Source organism: Fomitiporia mediterranea (genome assembly GCF_000271605.1).
Source record: "Fomitiporia mediterranea MF3/22 unplaced genomic scaffold FOMMEscaffold_2, whole genome shotgun sequence".
Taxonomy (NCBI): Eukaryota; Fungi; Basidiomycota; class Agaricomycetes; order Hymenochaetales; family Hymenochaetaceae; genus Fomitiporia; species Fomitiporia mediterranea.
The window spans coordinates 3,060,304-3,081,666 of NW_006760387.1; the positions used below are offsets into that span (position 1 = coordinate 3,060,304).

The 21,363-nt window shown below is 45.6% G+C and overlaps 8 protein-coding genes across 8 annotated transcripts; 4 read left to right on the forward strand and 4 right to left on the reverse strand.

Annotated features, from left to right (window-relative positions):
• Positions 1-1,026: 1,026 nt before the first annotated feature.
• FOMMEDRAFT_144696 (uncharacterized protein) lies at positions 1,027-2,145 on the reverse strand (the record flags this gene model as incomplete). Its single annotated transcript, XM_007263007.1, has 2 exons — positions 1,027-1,580; positions 1,633-2,145. The coding sequence occupies 2 exons, from the start codon at positions 2,143-2,145 to the stop codon at positions 1,263-1,265; spliced, it is 831 nt and encodes a 276-aa protein (XP_007263069.1). The 3' UTR covers positions 1,027-1,262.
• Positions 2,146-2,877: 732 nt separating this feature from the next.
• Positions 2,878-4,108, forward strand: FOMMEDRAFT_75685 (NAD-binding protein; the record flags this gene model as incomplete). The annotated part of the gene is made up of 6 exons (XM_007263008.1): positions 2,878-3,189; positions 3,240-3,285; positions 3,343-3,456; positions 3,603-3,668; positions 3,745-3,836; positions 3,953-4,108. The coding sequence occupies 6 exons, from the start codon at positions 2,878-2,880 to the stop codon at positions 4,106-4,108; spliced, it is 786 nt and encodes a 261-aa protein (XP_007263070.1).
• A 3,992-nt stretch (positions 4,109-8,100) lies between these two features.
• FOMMEDRAFT_165501 (kinase-like protein) lies at positions 8,101-9,489 on the forward strand (the record flags this gene model as incomplete). Its single annotated transcript, XM_007263009.1, has 6 exons — positions 8,101-8,214; positions 8,268-8,351; positions 8,408-8,593; positions 8,658-8,732; positions 8,800-9,009; positions 9,061-9,489. The coding sequence occupies 6 exons, from the start codon at positions 8,101-8,103 to the stop codon at positions 9,487-9,489; spliced, it is 1,098 nt and encodes a 365-aa protein (XP_007263071.1).
• Positions 9,490-10,065: 576 nt separating this feature from the next.
• On the reverse strand, positions 10,066-13,264 carry FOMMEDRAFT_138619 (Zn-dependent exopeptidase). The gene is made up of 6 exons (XM_007263010.1): positions 13,042-13,264; positions 12,553-12,968; positions 12,427-12,495; positions 12,030-12,370; positions 11,748-11,974; positions 10,066-11,679 (listed from the first exon to the last, which is right to left on the reverse strand). The coding sequence occupies exons 1-6, from the start codon at positions 13,225-13,227 to the stop codon at positions 10,279-10,281; spliced, it is 2,640 nt and encodes an 879-aa protein (XP_007263072.1). The 5' UTR covers positions 13,228-13,264; the 3' UTR covers positions 10,066-10,278.
• A 153-nt stretch (positions 13,265-13,417) lies between these two features.
• FOMMEDRAFT_117778 (uncharacterized protein) lies at positions 13,418-14,632 on the reverse strand (the record flags this gene model as incomplete). Its single annotated transcript, XM_007263011.1, has 4 exons — positions 13,418-13,837; positions 13,948-13,981; positions 14,051-14,197; positions 14,267-14,632. 4 exons carry the CDS (start codon positions 14,627-14,629, stop codon positions 13,698-13,700), a joined length of 684 nt encoding a protein of 227 aa, XP_007263073.1. The 3' UTR covers positions 13,418-13,697.
• A 260-nt stretch (positions 14,633-14,892) lies between these two features.
• On the forward strand, positions 14,893-17,319 carry FOMMEDRAFT_102750 (tRNAHis guanylyltransferase; the record flags this gene model as incomplete). The annotated part of the gene is made up of 7 exons (XM_007263012.1): positions 14,893-14,996; positions 15,060-15,191; positions 15,258-15,472; positions 15,562-15,650; positions 15,718-15,822; positions 15,894-16,281; positions 16,340-17,319. The coding sequence occupies 6 exons, from the start codon at positions 14,893-14,895 to the stop codon at positions 16,116-16,118; spliced, it is 870 nt and encodes a 289-aa protein (XP_007263074.1). The 3' UTR covers positions 16,119-16,281; positions 16,340-17,319.
• Positions 17,320-17,505: 186 nt separating this feature from the next.
• FOMMEDRAFT_17283 (DUF1692-domain-containing protein) lies at positions 17,506-19,669 on the forward strand. The gene is made up of 8 exons (XM_007263013.1): positions 17,506-17,849; positions 17,905-17,975; positions 18,033-18,067; positions 18,119-18,294; positions 18,348-18,410; positions 18,465-18,563; positions 18,622-18,838; positions 18,916-19,669. The coding sequence occupies exons 1-8, from the start codon at positions 17,561-17,563 to the stop codon at positions 19,577-19,579; spliced, it is 1,614 nt and encodes a 537-aa protein (XP_007263075.1). The 5' UTR covers positions 17,506-17,560; the 3' UTR covers positions 19,580-19,669.
• A 34-nt stretch (positions 19,670-19,703) lies between these two features.
• Positions 19,704-21,041, reverse strand: FOMMEDRAFT_17284 (Maf-like protein). The gene is made up of 6 exons (XM_007263014.1): positions 20,890-21,041; positions 20,653-20,781; positions 20,551-20,590; positions 20,296-20,469; positions 20,181-20,217; positions 19,704-20,101 (listed from the first exon to the last, which is right to left on the reverse strand). Exons 1-6 carry the CDS (start codon positions 21,013-21,015, stop codon positions 19,861-19,863), a joined length of 747 nt encoding a protein of 248 aa, XP_007263076.1. The 5' UTR covers positions 21,016-21,041; the 3' UTR covers positions 19,704-19,860.
• Positions 21,042-21,363: the final 322 nt, after the last annotated feature.

Here is a 21,363-nt window from a genome sequence, read left to right on the forward strand (position 1 = left end):
TTTCCTGGTATAGGTCCCTAAAAAGAAACACCAGGGCTGCTGGTCTATTGTACAAATACAGGGTAATTTATCTATAATAAAGAAACCACCCTGTCCAGCAATGTTCAGGGAACTACTAATGCAATAGACACTCAATGCTTCTCCAACTGTGTACCAGAAATGAGACAAAAAGTATATGAGCTCTTGAGAGGTAAGGGAACATGGGTACACGGGAGAAGATGCTATTTTCACAGTAGAAATCCATCATGAACAGTATAGAGAGATTATAAATGAGAATCACTAATAGAGTTAGTTGTGACCTTAGTAAAGAGAGGAGGCAGAAAAGTAAAAGAAGATTGACGAGTAAGAATAGGGGTTGTAAGCAATTGCAACACCTTCATTTTGAGTAGCTCATTTTGTTTTTTCTTTTATATATTTGATAGTATGCTACACTAGTAGCATTATAGAAGTATATTGAGTAATTTTTGGTCTTTTATTAATGATGTAGATGTAGTAGCAATTTATTGGTATTTTTTGAATAATTTTCGTGGTGGTGGTTCGTGGGAGAGTGGATCCCTGGTGAATCACGTCGAACGCTCAGTTTTGAGTCCTTCACGCGTAAATTCAATAAAATATTTATTTTTTAATTTTGCAAAAAATTAAAACATATGTTTTGTAGCTAATATGAAGACCTTTCTAATAGTATTTTTTTTTGTGAAATAATAATGAGTTTTAGTAATTATAGACTGCAAATACCCTTAAAGTGAGCGTTTCTGGGTGAAATACAGAAAATATGTTAAACTGGACGGCGCTTGACCAGCTCGCACGGAAATTCAAAAAGCTTGTGACTTTCAATCACATGGCCGTGACATTTCGCGACCATATGCAAGTAAGAGAGCATTTTTCGAGTCGAAAATTTCGATTTTGTCAATGTTGTGGCATGGCTAGTAGAACACCACCATGCACATTTTATAACAGTCCGCCTTCGAAAAGATCAATACTAGTTCATATTGTGTACATCGGAAACGACAATGGCAGTCCACGTGTGCAGATTTCATAATCCAGAATTATACCATCGAAACCGAATAAAACGAGCATGAAGTGTAGTTGATTGGAATAGGATCAAACAGGCAACAGATTGAAAAGTTTTCAAATGGAGGGGTATTCTCCAAAGTGTTCGGAGGTTTGGAAGACAATATACTAATTATCAAGAAGGGAACAGTGATAAGCACATGAAATGGGAAGCTCCAGCGATTCAGACAGGGGAAGTCAAGAGCGAGGTTTTAGAAGTGATTCACGAATGACGAGGGAAGAAGATATGAAGGCGCAGATTCGAGAAATGATAAATCCAGGTCCGATATAGTAAAACTAAAGTCCAGATGTAGGGCATTGAAATCCAGATCCGTGAGAGGCATATTACTATCGAAGTAGTAAGCAGCACTGGAGGCGGCTGCAGTTGATTCAATGTTGAAGGACATAGGCGACCATTGTTCGTCCACGCACATGGAAGTATTGTCTACCGGGAAATCCCAGTTGAATAAGCTGGGAGGAATAGTATGCGTTGCCTGTGGTGCAGAGAACGGGAGTGATGCATCACCGACCTACTGATGACTTAAGTGAACCGGCACATCACAGCCAAAAGGTACGACTTACTGGTGGAATAGGGTAAATGATCAGTGAAGAACAGCTCTGCGGTGACAGATGCGAAATATTCGAGGGTGAGGAGAACGTGTCCGTTGAATCGAACGGAGTGTCCAAGGGGGAAGTAGGACTAGGTGGACGGCGAGGATGTGCGGTCGACATTGATGGGCTCGGTTGGCATGTCTTTTTCGCCCTGCTTCTCCTCTTCTTTGCAGGCGTCTTGGGCCCCTCGATGTCAAACCGGACCTTCTCCTCTTGCGCCTTCTTGAAGAATACCGCACGCTCAGATGGAGTCAACTTCAACTTCCATACTTCCGCAGCGTAGCGCGATACGTCATTCTGGTGAACTATATCTGGAGGAACCTTCCCGGTTGCGATGAGGTGAGACCGAAAGAGGATAAACGCGTTGGGTGAACGACGTCTCTTTGAGGTCGGTGGGATCGTGGATCGCTCAGAAGCAATGCTCAGCGATTGGTGTAAATACTCCGAAAAGCTAGAGTGATCTCCATGGCTACGAGGATCCATTGTACCTGCGTGTTGCTTGAGTACTATTGCAAAGGCAAATACGACAAGGGACACCTACCTATGTGATGGACAAAGGTCATTTCGCCATAAGAAGGCTCACGTATCGGAGGCATAGTACGGGGCGTTCAAGTTCGAAGAGTCGCGTTGGATTTTGGGATGCATAATGAGCTTGCATAGACGCGCTTTTGAAGCTACGGGATAGAGTAGAAGTATAGTCAGAGTGTGGATACTCGAAAAGGCAGGACATCGCGTTATAATCACAAGCAGGTTCACCCTCGATGGAAGTCACATCCGACCGACACACGTGTTGCTCTTCCGGCTCATTCCTCCGAAGTTACGACACTGGTACGTCTGATCAAATCGTGTACCTCATCGTACGCGAATCTACTCTAATTTAGCTTTAATGTATGGTTGCGACGGGACGACGATAAATACTAAAAATACTCGCCCAAAATAGCTCTATCTTTTCCTTAGCAGAGTAAAAAAACTGCCTCTCTGAATCAGCGCTCACTCTACAATGTTACCCCTGCTTCCCATCCTTTCGGCGCCGTCGGGATCAAAGCAGTATGATAGCGGGTCTTGACTCCTTCATACAGTATAGTATCATCCCGTTATCTAAAGCTCATAATTTCCGGCTCGCTCGCCCCTTTAGCCAACTGGCTCCGAAGCATCAATTTGTATTTTGGACTTCGATTCCCTGCCATTCGCTTATCCCTCTACCACCATCTTGTAATGGGCTCTCTATTCACTCGAGACGACCAGGCGACACCTGTGACTCCATTCACTAGCTATACACCACGTGTTGCAATCGTCACTGGGAGTGCACAAGGTATTGGATATGCTATAGCACACAGGCTTGCTGACGACGGTATCGACGTCGCGGTGAATGACCTTGTTTCAAAGCAAGATCAGATCGATGCAGTCGTCGATGAACTACGCAAGAAAGGTCGTTGTGCAATTGCAGTTCCAGGGGACATATCATCTGAGGCAGATGTCATTGCCATTGTCGAGAAAACAGTCCAGGAGCTGGGAAGCGTGGATATTGTACAATCCCCAACTGTAAATTTTCTGCACAAAACTAACCCGAGTATCAGATGGTTGCAAACGCAGCAATTTCTCAACTTTGTTCATTTCTTCATAGTAGGTCTCCAACCCGGTAGCAGTTTAACGTAACTAATCAGTAGATGTTACCATTAGCTAGCGTCGAGAGCTACGACAGTGTTCTTGGAGTTAATGCTCGCGGCGTTTTCATGTGTTTCAAATATGCCGCTGTGCAGATGGTAAAGCAAGGTCGCGGCGGAAGGCTAATAGGTTTGTCCTTCCTAATCTAACGTTTCAGCCAATATTCCAAGCTAATAATGATCCGTGTGTGCAGGAGCAAGCTCTATATTAGGGAAACAAGGTTACAGAAACAATCTTGCGACCTGTCGTCTATCTGACTGTAGTGAATTATATAGGACAGCAAAACCTGGTTGCTTATGTTGCTTCTAAGTTTGCTGTGCGTGGTATAGTACAGACTGCATGTGAGTCCTTCATTCCTCCTTACCTTTTCCAGTGTCTTGATGCAGTTGACTGCTCGTCCATTTTCTGTGTCATCAGCTATTGAACTACGTAGACACGGCATTACCGTAAACGCATATGCACCCGGGACCATCCGTACGGGAGCCTGTAAGGCCTGCCTGACTAATTTTGTTCGCACATGACGGGCATACTAACAATCATCTTCAAGTAACCGGAGTTATGGACTCTAAGGAGGTTGGTTGTAAGCATCATAATGAACGCTACTTGTAGGCTTATGATTTTCTAGTTCGCTGTCGCCGATGTGATCGGTCCGATCGCAAATGCACCGCTGGGGGAGCCAGAGGACATTGCCAGCCTAATTTCGTACTTGGCGAAACCCGAGTCTTTCTTCATAAATGGTAGTGTCGTTCAATCATCGCCAGTAATCTCTGGATGCTTATAATGTTTGCGTTTCTGAAGGACAATCCATTACCGCCGACGGAGGTTTCCGATTCGATTGATTGTGCTTCGAAACGTGAGGATAGAAATAGACAACACGTACTGGAATTGCGTTTGCCGAGGATTTCCTTTCACTACTTGTAGATGTTGACATACACGGATATTGCGGTTCATTACTGATGGATGAAGAATTTAATACATTCTGCTTACAGTCGCCTCGGGAGAGGGTCACATGTCGAGGCAACACACACATAAGTACAGTATTTGACAAAAGTATTGCACAGACCTAATCTATTAATTAAAAAAGATTATATACAGACAACTAAGAACTATAATTATGAGATATAAGTACTATTATTTACTGTATAATATAGCAAAAAAAATGAGTTAAAAAAATAACTATATATATTCTAAAATAGGAGAAAACTTGTGAGATTGTGTAAATGGTCATGTGCATTTTTTTTGTTTTTGGTTGTGCCATGCTGCAAAACATTGTGCCATACTAGTACTCCATTACTATCAATAATACTCTGTCTTTTACTCAATTCAGACTACTCTGGATCTGCTAAAATGGCTCCATATCTTACACTAACAAAAAAGCAACATATCTTGGACTGGAAGAGTCAAGGGTTGAGCAACATTGAAATTGCATGAAAACTCAGTTGTAATGCATCAACAGTCTCCCAGAACTACTGCAAGCTGCTCAAAAACCCTAACCTATACTATGTCAAACCCAAACCAGGCTGTCCACACAAATTTGACATTCATAATGTATGCTATACTGTCTATTTACTTGCTTCAGGCAAAGTAAAGGATTCTAGCAACCTTAAATGCAAGTACTTCCTGTCTGATTCTGTACAAACCATTTGTTGTGCTCTCAAAGGATATGGAATAGTGGCCTGTGTCCCTCTCATTAAACCATACTTGTCTAAGAAGCATATTACTTGCAGGAGATATTAGGCTAGCAAATATTAGTTTTAGACTCTTAAAAAGTAGGAAAAGGTTATTTTCTCAGATGAGACAAAAATCGATCTATTCAAGCAGGATGGAAGGAATATTGTGTACAGGAGGGAGGGGGAGTCACTCTATGCAAAGAATGTAAAGAAGGTCATTAAGTATAGTGGTGAACATCTTATAGTTTAGGAATGTATTACTATACATAGTGTTAACTGTCTTCATCATATTGAAAAGAATATGGACTCTAGCCAATACATTCAAATCCTCAACAAATCACTTCTTAGCACCCTTTCTGACTACAACATTCCATGTGCCAAGTTTCTCTTTCAGCAGGATAGAGATCTAAAGTATAAATCTTAAGTAATGTTAAAATAGTTACAAGAAAAACAAATCAAACTTCTCAATTAGGCCCCTTCAAGCCCAGACATGAACATTATTGAACATGTCTGGCACTATCTTGACAATAAAGTACAAGCTCAAAATCCACTTCCAAGGAACATTAATGAACTGTGGAGGATTTTACAGGAGGAATAGTATTAAATAAATAATGAGTATATTACAAGTTTGTATACTAGTATGCTCAGACAAGTTAATGTATTAGCAAAGGCTCAAGGAGGGTATATGTAAGCTTGGTAGCTTACCACATGTGAAAGGCTACTGTTGGGGGCAGTATCTCAATTTGATAACATGTACTTATATAGAGTACAGAGTAAGGATTACTAATTAGTGATTATACTGGCCTTTTAGTGTAATGGTTGACATTACTACACTAGTGTTGACAAGGATTACAGTATACTAAATACTAAATTACTATATTAATATAACAAGTTTTTTTAATACAAATGTGTAATATAATAAAATTATTAAAAGTAATTAAAAGAAATACACAGACACATTTTCTTAAATTAAAGTATATTAATTATTATAAGTAAGTATTAAGTCTAATTATTATACTAACATTATATACACAAGGTCTACTTTAATAATACAGCATTTATTTAATATAAGCTAATATAATAATAATTTTAATAAAGAAAGAAGTTTGTAAAATACTAATGTACAATACTTTTGTCAAATACTGTAATATGAATTGTACATGACAGACAGAGTAGACAATACAAGTTTACAGAAGCCATTGAAGACACTAGCAAGTCTCAGACAGTATTTCAAACAACTAAGGAATCAAAGATTTTCTGTCTGCAAATCTTGTAAATGCTATATTCATGTCTGACAATAAGGCATTAAGATATGGAACATTGAAATTCAGGTCCATGAAAGGTGAATGATTATCGAAATCGTTGTTGGTAACAGAATAGTCTGTTGTGGGTGTGTAGCATTGGAACATAGCAAAGACTTGTTCCTCTGAGTTTACAATACGATTTTGTATTGAGTCATCCCAACTGAGCAAGCTAGCAAAGATAGTCTACATTGGCTGCAGCATTGCAGAAAGTGAGACTGATTGGTCACCGTCTTTGTGAATGGATCGAATAAGCCTTTTAGCAGCAATACATCTGAGTCGTTCTGATGAACCATTCCGAGGCCGAGGAACCTGCCAAGCTTCAATGAAGTGAGACCAAAACTGTGTCAGGCGCCCAGCATTCCTAAGACGTAGACGGGTGCGGTCATTACAAAGCATGGGCAGTGACAAGGCTCAAAGGATATAAAGAGTCGATTTGGATGCTGGACGCTGGATGCAGGAGATGTTTTACTCTCTTCCATGATTTGGGTTTACGATGCTTTCTCCGTCTGAGTTAGGGAAGCAGCTATATCTTAAATCTATCTGATTGGAACAAGGTACCCAAAGATCCACCCATCCAAGCACGGTTTTGCTCGCAGCGTTTCACATATGAGGACGAACACTGCCTCGGCGACTAATACTGGGTAGAGAGCAAGTGGTGACGGTCCGCCAAGGACCGTCAATGATGCTTGTGGATAGGTCATTCAGTTATCATTTTTTAGAAAAACTGTATCGTAATCTGGAGCATCCCAGCGCGCTGCAAAAGTTGTTACCACCAACAATGCAGAGAAGTGGCGCAGACAGATATTCGTGCTTGAAGGGCACAAAAGGTGTGGAGATACGAGCGCTTACGCTTCTTCCATCGTAAAATTTTCGTCAGCCTTCGAACACACGCCCACCAGGAGAGATGTTAACCTTGACATACCTGAGGAAATCCTTATCTTGTGCAGCTGGTCCGAATGTGTACACTGATGGAAAAATCGTCATCTGAACGAGGAACCTCCTCATGACCAGTGGAGACCATATTACGATGGTGGGCTGCGAAAGTACAGAGCATCAAGGTGTGCAGGTATCGGAGAGGGACACGGCTCGATGAAAAAATATCCGTTAATTCTGTCGAGCTCAAATTTGCAGTTACTTAGAGCACCAAATTTCACCCATACTTGGTCAGGACACGGGGGGCTTCAACCCCGCTTGGCAGGAGGCAGTGATTGGGGGAGAGCGACGGTGCGAAGCATGCTGATGGAAGTTGAATTGGTGAGTTGATTCTTCGCATGACGAGCGACCGAAAGTAGCTGCATGCCTCCTTTTTCGCCTTTTATCACATTCTCGAATCTCTTCAATCGAAACAGTGGGTGACGTGCGAATGCATCCAGGGCGAAGGAGAGGAGGCAACGATGCGTGCACGTGTCCAGCTATTATTATTGTATGGAAAAGAAGGCGGCAAGATATGGTGGCAGTGGTAGTTAGTATTCAAATGCGATTGAAAAAATTCGTAGAAAACCTGCGCGGGTTGGGTGCTCCGTGCTGCTGCGCAAAGGCGGTGGGGAAACTGTCGATCCTTACTATCTTAGGCGAATGATGTTAATACTAGACAACCTACCCTTCCAAATCCGGTAGGAATGCAGATTACTAAGCGCGGAGAAGCGGGCTTTCATTAAAGTTTCAAGCAATGACACATTACCACATTCATCACTTTCGCCACTGCATCTCGAACTACCTTTACAAACTCCAGCTATTTATTCTGAAATCCTACAACTCCCCTGTGAGCACCCATCTAGCCTCTTTCTTTCGCTATTACTATGCAGAATCTGACACATTTTCTCAAAGCTTTAGACCCTATCAATTTCGCGCATGGTGGCTTTGCAGTAGTTCACAAAGCACTCCTCATCTCATGTCAGGCTGAAAACCAGATCGTGCGCTCATTACCGTTGCTTCTTTATCCACATCCTCATCAAGATGTATCTAGGTTGCTGTGAAGTTTCCTGCCCTGCACGCCATTCTGTCTAGTCAGGATGTGGAACGTGCTCAGGTTAGGACGAAGATTTTGCAGGTATGTAGATTTGTGTTGTTGTCTTAGTTCATTTCAATGACCTAGTATGCCTGAAGCGATGGAGACGTGAAATTATGGCTAGCCAGAGCGTGTCGCATCCAAACGTCTTACGAAGTCTCGGCTTCTGCGATAACCCTATCCTTGAATATCCGGAATTCAAGGGCCTGGTTCTACCTTTCTGTGCGCATGGGGATTCAAAGAAGTACATAGACTGTCATCCTGATGCTGACCGGATGAGCATTGTGAGTCATATTGTCTTCTGGTTTACATCGGTCAGACGAAGCTCACATGGATATACCCCTGAAGCTAATTGGCACGGCAGCTGCAATGTTTGCTCTCCATTCAGCTGAACCTCCTGTCGTGCACGGAGACATCAAAGCTGTATGTTTTTGAAAATATTCACTGTGTGCTCGAACACTCAGAAGCAAACTGTATTACTCCCATACAGCAAAATATTCTTATCAGCGACAACCACCAAGCCCTCCTTGCTGACTTTGGCCTTTCTCGTATTTGTGAGACGAAGGGATTTACCACTCAGACTATTAATGGTTCATGTCGCTGGATGGCTACAGAACTAGTAAGGGCATCCGCAGAAGATAGACCGGTTCGAACGACCACAGCTTCAGACATCTGGTCATTCGGGATGACAATCCTTGAGGTACGTTTAGGAAATCTATAAAGTCTGCATCGGACGTAATAATCTATACAGGTCCTGACTGGAAGGCCTCCATTTCCCGAATTGTGGAATAATGCAGCTGTTTTTATGAAGATCCATGCGTGGGATGATCATTTTGAGAGGCCGTCTGACTCTTGCATCTCAGATGCAGTCTGGACGCTTCTCGTGGCCTGTTCGCGAAAGGACGCTTCCGCACGACCAGACGCCCGCCATGTCGGCCTTGTGCTGGACCTTATCGCTGGAGACGGTGCTGGACAACTCGATGTGGTCACGATTTCTAACGTTCTTCATGGCAATTTTGACAACGTCCCCTCGCATCCCCGGAATGCCCAGCATCCCTCCCAACCTTACAAGTGCAAATGGCTACACTGCTCCAAGTCATTTACCGATATTGACGACCTAGTTGCGCATGAGCGTTTCGAATTCCTAGAGCGACGAGATCATGTTTTGTCACGGTTATGAAAGGTTAACATTGTATTTTACTTTGATTCGTTCGACATCTCTTTCGTGTGTGCTAGTATGTGTTTGTTGTCTTGCTTTGCGCGTTGCTTTGCTTCACCTTTGTATTGATTGGACTTTGTATATTCCTGTATAGCCACCGAGGTTTGAATAGAGATTTCAAGTGTATATATAAGAGCATTAGGTACTAGCCTTTTTTTACCTTGAGCCTTGAAACTCTACCATTTAGCTGCCGCTTGATGGCAAGTCCAATCTCAGAATATAAAGAAAGGTTGGAAGTTTTGTAGTGCTTGTAACAAAGCCCATTTACAACGTGGAATCAATTACTATTATTATAAATCAAAACCTATCTTACCTTATAATGTGGGGATACAGTTCAAAATATTTTTGAGAGGTCTATCTGCTGTATACAGGACACAAAGACTAAATATAATATATGTTGGATTTGGTCAATCATTAGATTCAAGACCTTAATCTGAGCTGAAGGCATCTCTGAGAAACACTTGCTATGTCATTTGTGTTACCTTGTACAGTACCCACAACAACAAAGTCTAGTTTATAATACAATAAAGTACACTGTTACATTACATCATTTAAAAAAGGGTGAAAAAATGTTATGAGAATTGAAGTAAGTACACGTTTGTGCAAGGATGAAACATGTAAAAAAAAATGGACATGCATAGTTACTTACGATTCTTTTGTGCAGACTGAAAAGCGAGAAAAGGGTACTTAACCAAGAAAACCTGGTCACATCGTCCAATCAAATTTATTATTATCACAACTCAACCCAATTCAACTCAACCTAAACGTCTTATACCCTTCGAGCAACCCATCCGTCCTCTTCGTCACCCCCGCCCACTTCGGTAAGAAACTCACCACCTCTTCAAGTGCGGGTATCCCAGCGCTCTCAGCCCACTCACACGCTACGCGTCCTGTCAACGCCTGTGCGTCCGCATTTCTCTCTTCTTCTTCACTATCACTGTCACCGTCGGCATCCTCAGCGTCGACGTTCCAAGCGACGCTTACTTCAAACGTCCTCCCCCATGTCCTACTCCAGAGCCTTAATTCCCGTATCCCATCTTCGGGTAATGGGAACTCTTCCTGTACAGTTCCCGAAGACCCTTGGACGCTCACAGTAGTGACAGGTTTATCGAAATACACCCGACAATTGCGTGTTTCGAGTCCCGAGATAGAGATCGTTCCCATCCCCGGTGCAGTTCCATTCGTCTTCACCGTAATCCATTTCTCGGGCGATTTCGTCGCTACATGCGGTTCGAGACCAGACCACCTACACGATGGCATCCCATACCTCAAATCATCTTTATGTCCACACGTATCAGCTGTTGTTGAGCCCCACGAAGAAGGTACCTCAGGAACAATCCATCTCGACAACCAAGGTTCCATACCACTCAACCGAACTGTGTTCTCTCCCGATTCCAGATCGATAGTTTGTTGGAAGAAGATTTTGAAGGGGGAGTTTTCGGAGAAGGGGAACGCGAAGACGTTGTATAGGATGGTGACTATCAGCACGACGACAAGTGCATAGGGTATCGTCCGATGTAGTTTGTGTACGAAAGGAAGGAGGGGGACGAAGCTCAATATCGAGATGATCGAGATACTGAGGTAGATCGTCTTTGCCGGACTACCATCCGCTAACGTCTGAGGGAGCGCGTTCATCAACATAACACCGAGCTGCGTGATCAAGATGACAGGGAAGGGCACAGCAAGCAAGTACTGCAAGAACCATAATCCAATAACGTTATCTTCATCAATCTCGCTTTTCCTGATCGCCAGACCATTTTCGCCTAGCAATGGCGTACGTTCAGTCGACTCCTCGGGTTCAGCTCCATCATTCCCATCATCGTCGTCGTTAACTGCAGCTGTAGCATTTCGACTACTGCCTTCCTGCGCACTTGGTAATGTAAAGTGTTCGATGAAGCCAAGTAATAGCGCAGCTAACGTGCTCGCATGGAAGAACGTCACGAAGTACATGCCCGCAATACGCCTTTTATCAACAAGCACGGTAGCCACCACAAGGAGAATCCACCAGAAAATATAGCATTCGACCAACGCCATCGACTTCTGTTGCGGAACCGGAAGGAAATACGCGAATATCTCCAAAACGACATAAGCCGAGAGAAGACTTAGTGAAAGAGTCGAGATGAACACAGCTGTAGCAGAGGAGTAGGCGATCTTCATAAGGCGCGTTTCAGCTATTTGTAGAAAGGAAGAGAAGCCAAGGAAATGAATGCTAAACTTACAAAAGGATTTACGCGTACGTAGATCATTCCAAGTCCGATTGACAGGCCGCCACCAATAATAATAGAAATAAGGGTACGTCCCCAGCCCCTTGGCGACCAATACAGTTTCTTCATCTTGTACACAGTGAAAACTAACGATCCTACTAGCAAAGGTCCGACTACGAGCATGACTATGTTTAAGATGTAGAATGTCTTGAGTGATGCGGTGACAAACGCTTCTCCGAACACTAACAACACTCAGTCAGTAATGAATAACACATCATTTGTGCGAGAGAAACATACAGTCAAAATAAACTGGCGAGTTCTTTGACCCTATATCGCTATTCGCATCGTTTACAAGTGCAAGACTAGCAAGTAGAGTTGACTCCATCATATTCCACAATGCAGCTTTTCCTCCAAGTGAAGGGATAGCATCCTCCTTCGTATGATATTTACTACGTTGCCGGTAGAATGCAAAGTCAATGCCTCCATGCCCTGCCGCAGTGTATACGGTGTAATCAGTTCCACTCCGTACGAGACCACGGTTAAACGCGTCTGCGCTTATGACAACACCATGCGGATGAGCGACGTGCTTCCAGGATTTTGCGAGTCGGGTGGATGTTGTCCGGAGTAGTAGGGGCCGGCTACGTCACAATGAGCTTCCAAGAATCACAAAAACGTAAAAGAAGAGATAATTCACCCGCCGGCACCTGCACCTTCGAGGTTCACGAAGTCACCAGTAAGGTTAAACCAAGGATGCTCAAGGAAGCTATAAACATATTCAACAAATCACTCTATAAACCGACACAAACTCAACTGTACTCACGCATGCGCTCCATACAACCCATCCTCCTCCGCATTATTAATATTAAACACAACCGTCCTCTTCGGCTGATTCCCTTTCTTCGAGAAATGCTCCACAAGCGCAATCAACGTAGCCACTCCCATCCCATCATCCGTCGCCCCCGGCGCAGTCGACACCGAATCAAAATGCGCTGAAAACAAAACTCCATCCAATTGCGGTAGTCTCCCATTTACCTTCACAAGAATGTTCGACCCTTCGAAGTACGCTGCTAGTCCACCGTCAGATCCCCATGTTTGTCCGAACGTTACGTTGGACGTGAGGTCGTCGTCGATTGTGACGAAGGATGAGTGGGAGGCTATGTCTTGTACGCGATCGAGAATATATTCCCGTACGACGTCGTTTTGGTGTGAGTTGTACGGGTGAGGAAGTCCGGCAATCTTGTTCGAACGTGCAAAAACAACGTAAGTACCCCAAACCAACTCAATATGCAAATGGGAATCGTCAACCCACTTTATGCAGATCAGCATACGCCTGATCAACATTCAATCCAAGTTGGTTTCTCGCCGACGGAACAGACGGTAGATCATCAAGAATGGCTATGGAGAGATAGATCGCAGCATAAACGACAACAGTAACAACCATCACCGGAATTGTTTTGAAGGCAAGCACCGCTGCTACGTAGTCCCGGAAGCCCATCGTTGTGGACGGCAGGCAAGTCGCTGTGGGCGCAGCAAGTGGGTAACCAGCGCTGGATGAGCGGTCCGAAGTGATTCAGCTCAATGGAAGGAGTACGTCATTTTGCACGTGATACAAACCCTACGACACTTTGTGGGTCCCTCTTAACACTCGCTGTTATCGACAGACCCAGGTAACTCGCAAAACTTATCGGATTCTTTATTGACGGAATATATATGTTGTTCCTATTTAACATGCTCGTAATAAGAGAGAACGAAGACTAGTAAAACAAAGAGACGCTATGAACTCGTTAAGGGCGGTCGAAGGTGGGTCGGCGTGAGATGATGAATTAATCGAAATCGACAGGAGGTCAGAAGAAGGGTCCGCACGCAAATGTAGGAAGCTAGTGGTGCAAGGTATCCCTCTATGTTTGTGCTGTGCTTGTGTTGTTGAAACATGCGGGAGCGACGGTGCCAAAACCATAGAGCTAGTTACGAAATGATATCAGCATACTCGCCCTCCTCGACACGTATCTCGACGACATCGACTTCGTAATCTTGCATCGAATTGTACGACGATGCGCAGTGTGAAATGCAGCCGTTCGAATTCGCTGGAGAGGTAGACGCAACATCTACAGTGTCACACAGCCGTCAGGAGATAAGCCGGAGAAAATAAGATGAGAAGGACAATCAGGAGGCTATAGTGAGCATCGTTACAAGACCAGGTTAGAACAAAACGTACAGCGATCCTTGATGTATGGCGGGACAAATAGATCCTAGCCCGACGAGTGTTCAGTACTGACTCTAAATAAACAAGTACGCAAGGCTTCAAGAAAAAAAGATACCTGATTCCAGACGAAGCCCTGACTCTTCTGAATAGTCAAAATAGGCCGGAGCGCGAACACCGGCTCACGCTTCTTCCTACGCTCGCGGCGCTTCGGACTCTCGCTGACTTCAGGCTCAACAGCGCGCTGCTTGCCCTTCACGTCCTTCTTGACACCCTCGCCACCGGTTCCCACGCCATCATGGTCATCGTCGTCAGCGCAGCCCCTCTCAGCAACCATCGAGTCCTTCGGGCAACTGCCGTCCGACGCACGCAGGCGGTCCTGCTGTGCCATGTGGGCGCCTCTACCCGCCTCATCTGAGCCGGAAGCCGAGTCGCCATTTGAGGAACCGGATTCGCTGGCAGGTGCCGCGGGAGCGCCGCCTCGTTCCGACCGCGCTCTATGCGCATGGGAGTAGTCCTCATCGTCTTCCGAGCACGAGTTGTCATGCTCGTCATCGTAGTCGCCGCCATCAACGGAGGCATCATCTTCGGAGCAACTCGAGTCCTCGTCGTACGGGATCTGCTCGTACCAGAGCCAGGTCGGCGGGGAGGGGGCACGGCCGAGACGGCGGCGGAATGTCGAAGCGGCGTTGCTCATTGTGTGTCAAGGCGCAAAAATGTGAAGTGAGTAGCGAGTATCTATATAGGAGACGGTAAGATTTGGCGCGTGCGGCAGTGATGATCGTGGTAAGAGAGAGAGAAGAGAGAGTGAAAGACGAGAGGGTGCGCTTTAGGTACGACTGGAGCATGACTCCCTCGGAACTTGCCGTGCGTCTCCCTATTTATCTCGCTACTTCCATACTCCTCGATCGAGTAATGCGCTGGACAGCGAGGCTGAGACAACAGAGACAGTGCGCAGGTATGGCAGGCACAAAATACGCCTATGTCAGGGCATTCGAGCGCCCCGACCCGCTCCTGCCGAATACCTTCATCGTATGCCGCGTGGACGGACACGCCTTCCATCGGTGAGCTCACATCCCGCCTCGTGGGCCCGGGCAATAAAAATGACAACATCAAGCGCACATTAGCTTTTCGGACATTCATGGCTTCGAGAAACCGAACGATGTGCGCGGCCTGCGCTTAATGGACACCGCTGCATACGCTGTAATGAATGAATACAAGGATATCGTCCTCGGTTTCGGCGAGTCGGACGAATACAGGTCGGATCCCCTCCTTCCTCCTGTACATAATATCAAGATATTTTAACTTCCATTGGTATTCTGCAGCTTCTTACTTCGACGATCAACGCAGCTATACAACAGACGCGAATCCAAGATCCTCACAACACTCGTCTCCCACTTCACAGCTGCCTACATATTCAACTGGCACAATCATTTCCCCGATACACCTCTACAATACCCGCCAACCTTTGATGGTCGAATAGTACTTTACCCTACCTCGCGCGAGGTGCGCGATTATTTCTCGTGGCGCCAGGCCGACAGTACGTTCCGTTTCCATTTTCCGGATTCCCCTCGCTTAACCTTAACTAATATTAATTCCGAAAACTTCGGGGTGCACTTTTTTTAAAAGCGCATATAAATAACCTCTACAACACGGTTTTCTGGGCTCTTGTCAAACAAGGTGGACAGACGACAACTGAAGCACATGCAACACTCCGAGTAAGCTTTCAAATGCGTTCCAAAAATTCTAACGTTTATTCTTTTCTTTTCTTTACGATTTGATTAGGGAACTGTTTCTAGTCAGAAGCACGAAATACTCTTCTCCCGTTTCGGCATCAACTACAATAACATTGAGCCTCAGTTTCGTAAAGGAAGCATCATCGTACGCGAGGTGATCCCCCTTCATTTGCAGCTCATGATGATGATGCAATTTCTCATAATTCTTAACTCCAATTTCTAAAGGTCAATCCCGAAGCGAGCGTAGATCCCCCATCATCTTCACCCACATCAGTTACAACCGCTGCACAGGAAGCAGCACCAGATGCGCCGATGGATGATGCATCTGCAGATCCAAGCTCGAAATATCGCTCGGCGAAGAAAAGGCCTAGATCGACTCTCCGCGTGTTACACGAAGATCTCATAGGAGATGGTTTTTGGGAACAAAGACCCGGGTTATTGGATGATTGACTTGCTTTATGTATACAAAATGCCAGATAGACTACAAAACGTGTTGATGCTAGTCAAAAATGCACTGGGTGGTTATAATGAAATGACAGTTCGTGGTTTGAGTCCTATGACGCCGCCCCCTCGCCCGTCCCAACCAGTTAGAGTTACACGACACACTGGACACCTAAAATAAAAGGCGAAATTAGAAATGCTCAGTCAGTAAACTCAAGAAAATGACATACCGTGCGACAACTGGTTCGCGAGGATATCCCATATTAGCGGTTGCACGCTGCATTGTCGACCGTACGGCAGTGAAGAGGCATTCACCGCAGCAAATATGTCCACAAGGCGTAAGAGTTGCGTTCATCGGAGGCGAGAAACAAATCGGGCACGAGTATTCGGATAGAGGTTCCGAAGAGATAGGAGGCACGGCCAGTGCATTGGAAGTAGGCGCGATTGGTGGTGGTGAGGATGGAGTTTCTATTTTCACCTCAGTGCCTTCGTCCTCGATGTTCACGTCTGGCAGCTGGACGATCACATCCAGTTCCGACGATGAAGTATCTCGCGTTTGAGTCGATGGCAAGATCGACCGACCAGCCTCTGCATTGTTCGCGTTGGCAGTGGTATTCCGAGAATTCCTCCGCTTAGTCGCCTTTTTTGCGTTCGTGATCCGTCTCTTTTTCCTAGGAGGTCGTGTATCGTCTAAAGCTGGACTATCGGTGGGATGTGCGGGAGTGGACAGCGGAACGGGAACATCTTGCACAGCAGCATCAATCTCGTCGTGAATACTGTAGCCTCTTCGTCGCCTTCTGGATCGTTGCACCGGCGGGGTAAGCACCCTATCCATAAGAGACGGCGGATTAGACGACCCAGCACTAGTGCTTGCAGGACCGGCATCACTGTTGGTTCCCGAGGGTCCCTCAAGAGGGATCGATACGAACGAATCGCCTGCTGAAAAATGATCCATTGTACCACTGTCAAAGCTTGAAAGACTTTCGAGACTTGAGATGCCTTCAGACGGACGCGCACGACTCGATGATCGTGAGCTGAGTGTGGAAGAGCGCGATGCGGACCGCAGATAACGTGGACCAAGGAGGTGGGAGCCAAGTGTGGTTGGAAGCGGTAGAGGCGCACCGAGAGGGTCTGTCGGAGTTGGTGGTGCAGTGCTGAGAGGCGAGCTGTCCATGTTGCTGCTTAGTGGCCACCGCCAGGTTGATTGAGTGACGCCGAAAGGAGAGAGCGGTTATATTTCGGATTACGGAGACATCTTTTTGTGTACATGCCCATATAAGGTAATGAGATCGTCCTGCCTGAGTGCCACGTTTTAGCCTTCCGACGCGTGACTTGCGGTGATTGCTGGCAGCAACGGTACACTACTCATCTCTACTTCTGTTTCAAAGTCAAGGGCTTCATACCTCCTTGCTCTCCCTCTCCTCCACGGGCCAGACGGTCTTGACTCTACAATGTCGGTCTCACCGACAGACGAGTCCATCCTCGACAAGCTCGACAAGATCGCTCCCGCAGCTCTCAACCAGTTCGATGCCTTCCCGAAACTGCCTTCCACCTACAAGGCTCGCTCCGGCGGACGCGGCTTCCTCACAGTTCTCGTCGCTTTCATCTCTTTCCTGCTCGTCGTAAATGATATTGGCGAATACATTTTTGGCTGGCCGACCTATAAATTTGGTCTGGACAACAGGCCAGGGCACTACCTCGCCATTAATGTCGATCTCGTCGTTAATATGCCTTGCAAACGTATGTGCATTCGGTTTCCCGCTTTACGAGTTATGAGAGCTTATGTTTTGTGTAGATTTGAGTGTCGACTTACGTGACGCCGTAGGCGACCGGCTGTATCTTAGTGACGGATTCAAACGCGATGGGGTAAGTACTCACGCGAACTATATACCGAATTCTTCGCGTCTTAACTGTACTCCGCAGACATTATTTGACATTGGCCAAGCACAAGCATTACAGTATGTAACTTTGCCAAATATCGCATTTCCTCGCCACTTACGGCTTCATAGGTCACATACACAAGCACTCGACGCCAGGCTGGCCGTGGCGCAAGCCCGCAAATCCCGTGGTTTCTTCGATACAATTTTGAGAAGAAACAAGGATAAATTCCGGCCGACGTATAATTACAAGCCAGACGGCGGTGCGTGTCGTGTATACGGGAGTATACAGGCGAAAAAAGTTACTGGTAGGTTCTAGTGAGTAATTTGTAAATAAACTCGATCTAACGAAATCATATAGCAAACCTTCATATTACGACTGCTGGGCATGGATATCGCAGTATGCATCATGTCGACCACTCACGTAAGTTCCACTAATAATAAGTTTTGTACAGCTACCTGATTTGCTACGCTACAGAGATGAACCTGTCGCATGTTATTACCGATTTTTCATTTGGGCCGTACTTCCCAGACATGGCTCAACCTCTGAAAAACACATTCGAACTCACCCATGAGCGTAAGTTTTACCGGAATCCATCTTACCGTCCCAAAAAGCTAAATATTAATTCACTTAGCCTTCATTGCATACCAATATTTCCTGAGCGTCGTACCTACAACGTACATAGCCTCCAATGGCAAGCAAGTACATACGAGCCAATACAGTGTAACGCACTACACTCGCGTTTTACAGCACGAACAAGGCACACCGGGTATCTTCTTCAAATATGACTTGGAGCCGCTGCAGATGACGATACACCAAAAAACGACGACGCTTGTTCAGTTTCTTATTCGGTTCGTATTGTTCTCTCCTTTTATATACGTATTTTGATTTGCTCGAGTACTAACTAATCTACTCTGCTCTCGTACAGAGTTGTTGGTGTGGTCGGCGGTGTATGGTGCTGCGCAGGCTGGGCGTTCCGCATCTCCTCAAAAGCAATCGACGTCGTCTCAGGAGCAGACCGCGCACCAGGGATCGTAGCAGCTGAAGCTACCGGTGCATCAACGAAAAGAAAATGGGGAGGCGGAGAGCTTCGAGCGAGAGTGGCGAGACAAGGAAATGGTTGGGTTGTGGATGGTGGGTCGCCGTATGGGAGTTATGCTAGTACACCTGTGGGGAGTGCGTTTTCTCCTAATCCCGCTCCGTTTAGTTCCGGTGGAGGAGGTGGAGGGAGTACCTTAAATACACCTGGACTGTACTCACCCGCTACTGCACAATCTCCGTACGCCCGAGCTCCGGGAAGTGCAACAGGTGCTAATGGAGGGCCGTACGGACTCGGCCTAAACTCCACACCTGGTTCAGCAGCGATGTTCTCAGCTGGAACAAGCGGAGGTATCCAATCCTTCGCTGTGCAACAGCAACAACACCTCCAAGGTGGTGTACTCCCACCTACACCGAACCCATACGCACCTACACCCTCTAGTGGGTTCCCTGCCTCTCCGAATCTGCGGTCACCGCCGACTGGGAGTTTTGGTCCTACTGCACCTGCACCGCCGAGGAGAGATAGTGGGAAGGATGAGAAGAAAATGGATTGATTTTTAATGGTGGTTTGTTTCTTTTTTTATGTTAGTTAGTTAGTGTTGGTTGGTTGGTTATGTTTTTGTTGATGTGTGGATGGGATTTGGTGTAATATGCATTTTTCTTTCTTTTATTATTTTTATCTGCCTGAACTGCGAGAAAGAGAAGACGTTCAACTGTCTACTAACGCTACAACGCTAAACAACATCTCATAAGAGCTAGTCTAAATGCCCATTCATTCATAATCCACCGAACACCTAAACGTACAAACGCTCACTCTCCCCTATCCACATTCGTCTTAAACATCCAAGAACCCATCCTCCTCCTCAACCAACGAATCCAAAAACTTCAAAAATGAAGCTGCAGGAAACCCCACAACGTTATTATAATCCCCATCAACCTTTCTTACGAGAACTCCACCGAGACCTTGGACTGCGAACCCGCCTGCACGGTCGAGGCCTTCGCCGCTGTCTGCGTAGGCTTCGAGTACGTGTGTGGGGGAGTCGGCGAAGTGGACTATTGTGCGTTCGTCTATTGATCTGTCACACGTATGGAGAGGAAAAGAAAGGGGATGGTTAGTCGAAAAGAAAGGAGGAGCGACAAGGGGAGAGGACGTGCTTTATTTGATATCCTGGAGCTGCGAGGATTGGGTATACTACAAGGAACACCAGATTAATTAGCATACAATCTAATTCGATTAAATGCACATAGGGTGCGAGAGAATAGACCATGCCTAATGAAACGCCCGTAACGACTTCACAAACCGCACCGTTAAGGTCGAGTAACATGCGTAGGTTATCCGCCTTCGAGATTGGTTTTTCTAGTATTTCGGGTCTTGAAGATGGGAGTAACGAGCTATGCAGGTCGGATTGTGCAGGCGGGATGTGTGTGAGGACGATCGTATCCGCTATGCAATATCAACATAATCGATAATGATAAGTGAGAAGATTTAGAGTATAGGTAGTATGGAATATATGCGCATACACACCTCCAATGACGAGGTCGGGCGGGTCGTCCGGGTTTTCTGCCTAATACATAGTTTAGCTTGATTATTATATCCACGGATAAGGCTTAAAAGTAAGATACTGACCACGAGACGTTCGTACACCTCTACAGCTTTCTGAGTTGCCGTAGCCACCGGATATTCATGCACGTCCTCGAACGAACTTTGCGGTAAGGTCTCTTCGAATGTCGAAGGTATTATTTCAGGCTCGATACCCTTCATACACAACGTCATTTATGAACATAAAGATGATATAGAAAAAACGATATTAATTATTCAGCTTGCATGTAAAAGCACGTTGTTGTTGAGTTGAAAGAGACATACAAAATTAGCGAGTATCTCTTTCCGCCTTGGACTCGCAGAAGCAAGTACAACACGTTTCCCGCTGAGCTTGACTAGTCCTGGTACTTTCAGCGCATGGGGTTTGATGGCTTGGTGTTTTGGTGTCATTGCGAGGGGTAAATGGTGAAGTTTGTTGGAGAGACTCAGAGAGAAAGAACGATACGTGGATGGGGCGTAGTCAGGTAGACGTGGAGTAGTAGATCCTCGACTTGAATCGGCTGTAGCAGGATCGACGCGACGCGACGATAATTGGAGGTACTGATTACGTAAAAGGCATAAATAACACAAATTATAGTAGCTTGCTCATTTGTAGTAGAGTACGAGTGGAAACTCCCTAGTTTCCCACATTGAGGATTACCACAGAGGTTTCCCACGAGGTAAACCTCACTACCACAAGGGTTGCCGGAAATTGGCCTGTGGAAAACTCAAATGTATTAGTCATACATAATATTATGT